The following is a 10395-nucleotide window of genomic DNA, read 5'->3' on the forward strand; positions in this document are numbered from 1 at the left end:
GGATTTTTTTTTTGTTAAACTTAAGTAATTAGTTTAATAGATTAATACTAAACTAATGGTTTAATAAGCTACTTGTAAATAATGAACATTTCTTTTGGAGGAAACAGTTGAGAATAATGTATTGGAACCTGAATGTAGCAACGTCTGATGGTATGGATTTTTTTATCCGCTGGGGATGCTGTGGGGAGCCAAGCTTGGAAAAGTTACTTTTAAAATAATATGTCTCCCACAGACCCCAAGGCAACATGGCCATTCTGGGAGTTGTTGTCCAAAAAAGTAACTTTTATAAGCTTGGTGGGGGCAGGAAGCAGGTGGGAGTTGCAAGGATTAAGTCCAGGTTGCAAGTTTTTCTGTATAAAACAACAACAACAAAACAAAAAACCAAACAAACAAAAAAACGGAAGCCAGGCAGCTCATTATCCACAAGGGGAGGCTTAAAACCACCTTTGGAGTTGGAGGGTGCCTTAAAACCGCTCTCTCCTGCCAGAAAGTCCTTTGGCATCTCGTGTTTCTTGCCCTTTCCCTTTCGGGAAAAGATGCCTGGCAGGGGGAGCCAAAGCGGCGGATGTTCAGCCAGTCTTCTGTGGGTCCTGTCCAAAGACTCTTACTACATTTGCAGTACAGAAGGAATGAGGTTTGGGTGGCCAGGAACCCCAGTCATATGGAGATGCCCTAGCCAAAGATACCAGGATCAAGGAGTCGCAGGCTACGTACGAAGGTGCGGAAATGCTCTACTGTCCACGGAGGCTGAGAAGAAGGAAGGGGGATCTCGGCGCCTTGGGCCGCACTGCTGCTGAGAGGGCTAGGAGAAAAGAGGAGGAGAGGAAAGAGTGTCATTGTGGAATATTCTCTGTTCATCCACCTACCGGCAGTTAGATCCAGAACCTGAAAAATTTATTTTGAGGGGACATGCTGATGGGGCTTTCTATAACTGTAATTATAACAAGTTTCTTTTCCCAAGCTGTTTCGCACTCAGAAGATAACGACCTGCCTCTGTATGAGCAGCAGCAGCAACCAAGAGTCTTGTGGCATCTTAAGACTAATGCATTTGATGGGATTCTGCTTCCACAGACCATTGATCATTTTTTCAGAGTCATGGTCTGTAGCCTTAATATTTCCTGTGCTGTCAAGTCAGAACCGAACAACAGCAACCCTAGTAAGGCCAGTGAAATATTAAGGGGTGTTTTTTTAACCAATTTCATACCTGCAGTGGATTCACAGTGTGGTGTGGTGGGTAGTGTGATGGACTAAGACTGGAAAACCAGGTTTGAATCCCCACTCAGACATGGAAACTGACTGGGGGAGTGGACCTGGTTAAACCCACTCCTTAAATTATCTCACTTACCTTGAAAACCCTATTAGGGTTGCTATAAGTCAGTTCCACTTGAACACATACACATACCCCCAGTGAATTTCCAGGAGTTAATGGGGATTTGGATCCTGGCTTCCTGAGGCCTGATCCATCACTCTGTCCACTACACCACATTGTTAATCCTGCTATCTGGAACCACCCCGATTTCTGCTTTCGGGCATACTCACTTAATCCACGTGGGATCATTGAAGCTGAGAAGCACGTCTGTTCCATACTGCGGAAGCCGCAGTAGCGCTAAATACATGGTCACCTCGTTTTTGGCCTGTGAAAAAGAAGAGAATTTATGAGCCACTTAGGGAACCTCCTTTTCTACCAACAGGAAAACCGAGAGATCAAGAAAAAAATGGGTCTAATGACAGGGAATAAGAAAGTATATTACATGCCCAGAGGAACTAGGGTTAAATTCAACTAGAGTAGATGCACAGGACTAATGGGAGTCATGTGTGTGCTATTAACCAAAGTCTTGTTCGTTCACTGGATTTATTCTAAGCTAGGAGTAACAATTGGATTCATCCCCTGGTAGTCTTCCACATCACGAGCTGATGGTTTTGCATCAGATCCTTGTGAGATGATAGAATAATATAATTTTCTAAAAAGTTGTCCCTGAAACAGTGATAGTTGATCAACAACATGTAAGGGCCTTGTTATTACACAGTGAAAGGGTTGTGCTGCTAAATCAACTGGAGAGAAGGGCCCACATCCCTTTCCAGACAATGTACTATAACTCCCATCATGCCTGCTTAGCCATTCTAGCTAAGGAGCCGGGGTGCAATAAATGGCACACTTTGCCCGTCTGGACACTGTGAAAGAGAATTCTAAAACTGTAGGCTCGGGTTTGGCGTGCTGGGTCTTGCATCCAACAATCCATTTCCTGATTAGCCTAAACTTTCTTTGAGGCGAACTATTCAAGCATTTAGTCCGATGTTTGGTCCACTGCAAGAATGGGCTGGTCTTACAGAGTGCACCAGCTTGCTCCCAGACCGATCCAATGCATACCTTTTTATGGACCCGGTCAGGGGCTTCTTCTTTTCTGGTGTGAATAGGATCGCTCTGGTTTGGGTAGGTTCCAATGCATGTGATTTCTGGAACCGATACAAAGCTGGCCTTTCAATATGACTTTGCCAATCACGTGAAGTGGCTTAACAAGACAGCTGCTTTAGGAGATTGGCAAATTAAACCCTTCCTTGACTTCATGGAAGTGTTTAATTCCCGAAGGCCACACAGAGAGGCTGGCTCTGGAAAGCTGAACCCTCCTGCCGTATGCACACATTTTTTGTTAGCTTTTCTCTAAAAGAGCTGGCATAGAAAAGCAATTCCAAACCCTTACCTCCAGATTCATTTCCTGAAACAAAATCAGGACATGAATCTGGAGGTAGGGGTGTAGATTCAACTTGTTGCCACTATGTTTCTCGTAGACATTGACACACACTGTTACCTGCAACTAGAAATCAGAAACCTTTGGTGTCTACCTGGAGATCCAAACCTACTTTCTCCAAACCCTGGTTATCCTACAACGACCAGTTGGAATTCTCCAGCTTTTTAACATGATTCCTTTCCAGCTGGAAGGAGATGGAAATGTCTTTAACTGAAAATGGGATTTTTCTAAAGCACCTGTCTATTACAGAGCTATACGCTTTCATAAAAATATAGGCCAAATCCAAGACAAAACATGAAGTTAAACTCATGGATTAAAAATAGAGTAGGCAGGGGAAAATATATATTTTAGATTAGACCTTGCAGATTAACCTAGCCTATCTGGGATGTTTCGTAGTTCAAAAAATTGACTTTCTCTAGCTGTTTAAGAGCCAGATGTCCTAACAATGAGAATTACCAAAGCACCAGTTGGGGGGGGGGGAGGAGGAAGGAACAATGGTTGGAAGCCCACCTGTCCTTCCCAAGGCTTCTGAGCAGAATCCAAGATAAAGAGACCCTTCCGGGCCAGTTCCAAGTGGGTCATCGGGCAACCCTGATACCCACCTCCTCATTGAACTTTGCTACCAGCTGTCTGGCGGTAAGATGCCAAGCGCTGCTGCAGCCTTCAAGGACCAGGAGATGAACCGAGAGTGGCTCTTGGCTCAGAATCTCTGTGGTGGCCGAAGCATCAGCCATGTCCTCAAAGTGGTACCTGGAAGGATAGCGAGACAGGGGTGAGTGGGTGCAGAATTATTTTAAAAGAAAGAGAGGTAGCCATCTTCCTTGATTATGCAAAGAGACTCAAAGGAACAAGTTGGGGGGGAATTATCTTTCCGGACTACAAGCTACAGAATTCATCATCCTGTTCCTGCTGTTTATTATCAGTTGCATATACAACACTGAAGATAGCAGGAAAAGAGGAAGGCCAGACATGAGATGAATTGACTCCATAAAGGAAACCACATGCTTGAGTTAAAAGAAGCAGTGGAACAAACATAATCAGGATTTGACCACAAACCAACCTCTCTGCTTATGATTCACGCCATTTCCCATGGCTGGCATTGTGTAAGGTTTGGGTCTCAGTTCAGAATGGAGAGCATGCCCGGGCACCTTGTCAAACACCCACAGTGTGTACACAAACACCAGCAGGCTCCTGGCCAATGTATTTTAATTCTCTTACCTAGCACAGGGTGGATCTTTGGTATAGTTGAGGGCCAATTTCATTCCCACCCCGCCCCACACCACTCCTGAGCACCACCAAACTTCGGTGAGTAAAATACTGTAAACTTTAATTTTGGCTTAAAACAAGGTGGGGAAAGTGCACACTCCTTGTTTCAAAAGAAAAGCAGGCTTGCTGGAGCACTCTCTGCACGCAGTTTTAAAGAAAAACACGGCCAACAGGGGTGCTGTTTTCCTGATGCTGTTCATAGGTGTAGTCAGAATCAGTCCATACAATGCCCTGGGTCAACGCCCATCAATAGCTCTTGTGTTTTATTATTTGCATGCTGAGCAAAAAGTGGAGATACTGGGAATTGAACCAAGAACCTCCTGCTTTCAAAGCATTGATTGTCTTGCTGAGCTAACTCTGACTCCATGAAAATAGCCCTGTATTCTCTTAGGACTCAGAGATGCTTCAGAGGCTCTATTTGGTTAGCCACCCAGAGTTGTGCCTGGTCACTCGATGGGCACGACAAAACTATAGTTATTAAAATAAATGAATAATAAATATGTGGTTTTAACATCCCCAGCTTTCATTCACAAGACCATTCCTAAGTACACAATGCTTAAAGCTATTGGGTTTTGCACCCTTGCTTTGGAGTAAAGCCCACAACCAATTTCTCTTCTGAGTAAAACTGGCAGAGGATTACAGTTTGCAAAAGTGTAATATATAGACTGATGGATTTGAAGCCGTCCTCTTGGGATCCTGTCTTCATGAACATAAATCTCAAAGAAAAGGCTGACGGGCAAGAGGAGAACATGATGGAACCATGCCTAAAACCAGCTGGAAAGAAAAATAGTAAAAAGTGGGCAAGAGGACCCATACTTCTATATTCCGTTGCTGATCCCCTGTAGAGCCAATGCATCCTTCAGTAATAAAATACAAATTTAAAAGTGGAGATGCTGGGGATTGAACCCAGGACCTCATACATGCGAAGCATGCGCTCTACCACTGAGCTACATCCCCTTCCTGCCTAACTATTGCTCTGTCTTCTTGTATCTCCAGCAGACAACCCGTTCCTTGATCACTCACCTATCCTTCAGCAGGAAATTAAGGCCATTTTTAAAAAGGAGTCTTAAGACAGAACTATTTGTCGCTTCTTAATATAGAAGAAGAAAGAATGTGGGCAGATCACACCTCACTGAGTCTCAGATTTGTGCTCGGCTGTCAGTCATTCGTCCCCTTAGGCCAGTGGAGGCAAACCTTTTTCGGCTGGAGTGCCCAAAATGAGGGGGTGGGGAAGAAACCACTGTCTGCCGTGCCACTCTGGAAGACCAGAACCAGAACAGGAAGTGGCAGTTTCAGGGGGAATCATGGGGACAGACAGGAAGTTAAAGGGGGAATCATGGGGACAGACAGGAAGTTAAAGGACCCAGAACAGGAAGAGAAAGGGGGAATCCCAGCTGCAGCCACTTCAAAAGGTTTATCGCGTGCCAGAAGAAAGGGCTTCATATGGCAGCTGTGGCACGCGTGCCATAGGTTCGCCATCTCTGTGGCTTTAACCAGCCCGGAGCCCTCTCTAAGTGTGATCAATAATCAATTCATATTGACATACTTATAATATCAATAATAAACCAACGGCAAATAATTATGATTCTTTTAGAAATCTAGCATATCTGTCAAAAACACCTTCACAAAAACTGTTGTATGCGTAACTTTCATAGTTTCTTAACGGCAAATTAAGAAGTCCTACTATTGCTTCTGGGTCATTTCCGCTATTTGTTTCCGAAAGGAGTTAAGGTACATGTGCCTATACACACATCATCCTTGTCCTCACTGGCCTTAATATAACAGAACTGTCAAGACTGGATTCTCCAGGTGTCATGAATCTGAGTATACTGTAATTAGAATTATAGCGTGCCCCATGGCGCAGTAGTTCAACTACAGTAGAACCCGGGTTCGATCCGGATGGCTTCAGGTAGATGGATCAAGGCTGGCCTAATCTTCCATCCTTCTGAGGTCAGTAAAAGGAGTACCCAACCCACCCCCAGAAGTGTTGCTCACATAATGATGTTGTAAACCATCCAGAGAGAGTGTTCTAGCACTATGAGGCAGGATAGAAGTCAAAACCACAATAATAACAATTAATACCCCACTCCAGAAGAGATCCAGCATGGCAGACCCAGCTTTCAGAACTTTTAGGCTAAATTTAAGTTACAGCACACAAGGAATAAGGGGAGGGGAGGGAAAAGGAAAGCTTTGAGGTCCGGCACCGAGCTGTCTAGGAGAGAAAGAACTGCAACTCCTCCCACGTACTTGGCAGCATTCTCATCCGGCACACCCGCCTGATACTCCAGTAGTTCTACGATGACGCTCTGGTCTGTGCTGGGATGAGCAAAGACTTCTTGGTTGTCCGGGACCTGGCGCATCTCACTGTAAGGGAAAAAGAGGCGGGTGGAAAGGAACCATGAACTCTGGAAGTGTGTGCCTATGGGAGCAGGGTGGCACTTGTGACTGTACACAGAGCACCCCCCCCAAAAAAAAAACCCCTGAGGGATAGTATAAGACACCCCCCCTCCAACGTAAAGGCACAGTGAACGGAAAGCTACAAAACTGAACATGGCCATTTATTAAATTGTTTAGAGAAAACAGTATAAAATACTACAGAAGGTGTCACTGGACAGATTCACAGGGCACGAGACGAATTATGGATACTGGTCGGAACAACCGAATTTGGGAGCAGGAAGGGATCCTAAAAGATCATGCAATTCACCCCCTGCCGATGGACGATTCTGCATCTAAATCTCTTCTCACAGACGCACATCCAGATTTGGTTTACAAGCCTCTGCCTGAGGTAAGCCCACCACCTTTGGAGGCAGTTCTCCCCATAACTGAACAATTCTAAGTTGGAATGACCTTTTTTCGACATTTGAATTCACTGGTTCCAGTCCTATAATCTAGAGCAGAAAAAAAGCATGCTCTATATGGGACAGCTCTTCAAGGATCTGAAGGTGGTTCTCAGTTATTTTTTTTCCCCTCTGGTTGAAACACACCCAGTTCTCCAAGCTGCTCCTCACAGGATATGGCGTCTAGACCTTGATTATCTTATGTAAATATCCTCTAGAGATATTGCTGTCTAGCTTCCGGATACCTTTTTTTTCCCCAAGTGGGGTGCTCAGTGCTCCAGGCAAGGTCTGGTCAAACCTGGATAGAGTGGTGCTATGATCTGTTGATGTGGCCTGGAATTGCATTAGCTTTTTTTGCTGCTGCATCACACTGATGACTCAGGGTGAGCTGGAAAGATGCACATTTGACACAGCACAAAAAACAGTGTGTCCATTTGTATGAATTTCTGGCGAAGGGTATGTGCTTCTCTTGGGCTTTCCAGAGGTCTCTGATAGCCGCCTTTGAGAACACAGTATCTGACTGGTTGCTGTTTCCACCGATTCAGCAAGCGTTGTCGTTGTGTTTTTTACCTGACATCGAGGCTTCCCGGTGGGAGGAAGGCAGAAAATGCTCCTCCAAAAAGCTGATGCTGTTGTTGGTGCTGATAAACCTCACCATCCATGGCGCTCGTCTGCAAGGAAAACAAACAAGCGCACATGAAGGGTGCAGAAAGTATGGGACATGTTAACACAGAAGAGGGATTGATCCAGAGCAGGAAGCCTGGATGGGGGTGAGGACAAGCAAAAGCATCATTGAATTCCTTAAGAGTAAAGTAGAAGGTACACCAAACCTTGGACAGACCTTCTCCTGTCCTCAGGCAGAAGGCACTCCAACCCTTTGGATCATTTGAGGCCTGCTTTTCTAGCCACCTCGTCTCTCTTTAATAAAAGAGTGTTGGCCTTATGGCTTGGAAACGAGGGGCAAAATCCTGTTGGCTTAACTTTGTGAGGCGCCACCTGAATCAGGCCCCAAAAGCATTTAATTTAAAGTAAATAAAAGCTCCCAATCTCCATCCCATCCCTCATTTCAGGTTCTGCGGAAGCCTTCGGGGGTCTCAGGATGGTGGTTGGGTTTTAACAGCAAAACAAAGTAATTGTATGAAGCAACAGTGAAGGGGAACACATTTTTTTCGTGCTCTGATGTGTTTTTATTTGATCACGTTATCAAGCAAAAGGCCTAGTACTGGAAAAATAGGCTTGGGATTCAGCCACCTCTTTTCAACAGAAAGGAAATTGAGAAGACCTAAATCTAACTAAATTTTTTTGCAGATTTTTCATGAGGCATGAAATTTGCTGCCTGAGGCCTCTGACTCATTTGAATCCCCTTCTTCATCCTTTTTTTTTAAACAATGGGACTTCTGGACTGGAAAATAAATTCTTGAGCCCGACCATGTATGTAGTCAGAGGTCCTTTCTTTATTCCCAATACATGATGCTCCCGCACAACCATTATTTTGCATTTGCAGATCCTAAACACACACACAATGTGTTAAAAGATTATTACCTACTCCCCAGTGTAGACTGTACAAAACTGGATAAATCCATGATCTAATTCACCATAAGGCAATATCCTATAAGTATTCTTAATTATTTTAATGTCCTATAATCAGAACACAGTAACAGAGTTGGCTTTTTCCTCATCTCTCCCCATTTTTTTGCTTTTATGCCATCTTTTTAGACTGCAAGCCTCAAAACAGGGACTCAGCAATTATTCTTAATTTCTCTAAGATACTCTGGATGCCTCTTTTTTTGCTGAAAGAGGAATGGTTTGTGTGATATTGTATTCAGCGCCACAAAATATAGTAGAGTTAGTTTTTTTGTGGCCAAGTAGCTTCCAATTTCTGGCAACCAGAACAGGGTTTTCAAGGTGTGGGAGATGTTCAAGGTGGGTGGTTCATCATCCACCGGCTTTCCAGCACTGAATGGGGATTTGAATCCAGAACACCCGAGTCGTAGCCTGTCATTCTACACCATACTTGTATGGGACAATTGGTCGCCACTGGTATAAGGCGACAGTAGACAAATCCACAGATCATAGGATCTATCCAAGGTTTTAAATGGCAGTATAGTTTAACAAAACCTCCAGAAATTCAATTTCCCCTAAAGATGACTCATAGGAGAAGCAAGGCAGACCAGATCACCTTTTTTTTTCTTGTTCCCTAACTGTACCAGATTAGCTCCCAAGATTAGATGTACCGCCAATCTGACCCAGAGCTCAGAAAATTTACATTTCAGGCGACAACGTCCAGGATCCACACAAAGACATGTGATCTTTAAAAAAAAAAGTTAGCATTGCCAGGTTCTGGTGTGGCCCAGAATGATGTGTGATTAGAGCACGTAGAGGAGGCTTTGCAGGAGTCTTCATCTCTGCATTGCAAACGGGACTTCCTGCATGGAATCCCCTGGCCCGGATCTCACACCACGTGTCGTGCGTATCCACACACTTCGCATTCCGTGCATCGCTTCCCGCACATGAAAAAGGGCGCCCTTACGGTCCACGGAAGTTTTCCCGGGACACCAAGTGTGTTAGCCTACATAGCACCACAGAGCTCTTCGTCTGCGGCTGCGCAGTTTGCCCTTTTAGAAGTTGGTTTTTCTTTTCTTTTTCAGGAGCCCCATTGCATTGTCCCGATGGGCTACGACCTGCCCAAAGGTCTCTCGAGCCACCATTTCAAGACTCACCTTTTGGTTCACGGCAACCTGAATAGAAAAGGTAGACGCTTCCTCTTTAAATCGCCCCTCCTCTTGGAACCCAGGCCCCGCCCACCTTCCGGGACCAGGAGGCGTCATAAAGCGTGCCCACCAATCAGGAAGAGTCGGACGCCACTTAACGACTAAAACAACAAGAACCAATCAGGAACTGGACTGTAGCTGTTCTTACCGCTCATCGGCACCATAGCAACCGCTCGCGATGGCCGAGAAAACTCATTGATCGACACAGGTTTCATCCAATGGAACAAGGCATTGTAGCCAAAGATGCTCAGTATGAGCCAATGGCGTTAGAAATTTATTTCAAGGCCCGCCTTTATCAGGTGACTATCTGAAACCTAGTGGGAAAAGCCCCTACTACCAAACGAAAGAGGCGTTTGTTCAGGCCGGAGTAGTGAAGAGTTCTGTGTGACTCAAAAGCCTAGCTACGTTAATGTGTAATGTTTTTCAGTCACCATGGGTTTTTTTTTCTTTGTTTCTTTTAAAACCATTTACTTGAATAAAAATGTACGACGGAAATGAAAAAAAAATCATTTAAACAGTCATTTAAACAGTCCATAATTTTATGTTCCAGAATTCTAACTGGATTCCTCAGCCATTTCTTCAGACATATGCATTCGTTCACGTGCTCGCTTCATGGAAATACTTGTCTGTGTGGTTTTTTTTCGTTATTTTTAATTTGAAGTTAGCTTTTCAAGTAATATTGCATAATTCTGGAGATCAGACACAGACACACACACTCACACACACACACATTCTGTGTATTGTGTTCCAAAACACTTGTAAATATGGAGGACC

General features: G+C 44.4%; 1 protein-coding gene and 1 non-coding gene across 3 annotated transcripts; both read right to left on the bottom strand.

The window, feature by feature from the left end:
- Nucleotides 1–41: 41 nt before the first annotated feature.
- RANGRF (RAN guanine nucleotide release factor) lies at nt 42–9665 on the bottom strand. Of its 2 annotated transcripts, none has more exons than XM_020809523.3 (6): nt 9571–9665; nt 7421–7521; nt 6261–6377; nt 3350–3497; nt 1540–1634; nt 42–802 (listed from the first exon to the last, which is right to left on the bottom strand). In XM_020809523.3, the coding sequence occupies exons 2-6, from the start codon at nt 7510–7512 to the stop codon at nt 673–675; spliced, it is 582 nt and encodes a 193-aa protein (XP_020665182.3). In that variant the 5' UTR covers nt 7513–7521; nt 9571–9665; the 3' UTR covers nt 42–672. The 2 variants fall into 2 exon arrangements, with proteins under 2 accessions (XP_020665182.3, XP_078234407.1); XM_078378281.1 differs by lacking the exon at nt 9571–9665 and adding an exon at nt 8865–9389.
- TRNAA-CGC (transfer RNA alanine (anticodon CGC)) lies at nt 4899–4970 on the bottom strand. Its single transcript has one exon. It is a non-coding gene; the product is annotated as a tRNA-Ala (tRNA).
- Nucleotides 9666–10395: the final 730 nt, after the last annotated feature.

The sequence above is a fragment of the Pogona vitticeps genome, chromosome 6 (genome assembly GCF_051106095.1).
Source record: "Pogona vitticeps strain Pit_001003342236 chromosome 6, PviZW2.1, whole genome shotgun sequence".
Taxonomy (NCBI): Eukaryota; Metazoa; Chordata; class Lepidosauria; order Squamata; family Agamidae; genus Pogona; species Pogona vitticeps.

Excerpts from the sequence above, each read along its gene's own strand:
- RANGRF (XM_078378281.1), bottom strand. The coding sequence starts at position 8,924 with ATGATCTGTGGATTTGTCTACTGTCGCCTTATACCAGTGGCGACCAAT. Across the intron at positions 7,522-8,864 it reads CGACCAATTGTCCCATACAA|ACGAGCGCCATGGATGGTGA; the intron begins GTATGGTGTAGA and ends TTTTCCTTGCAG. Across the intron at positions 1,635-3,349 it reads TAGCAAAGTTCAATGAGGAG|GCCAAAAACGAGGTGACCAT; the intron begins GTGGGTATCAGG and ends TCTTTTTCACAG.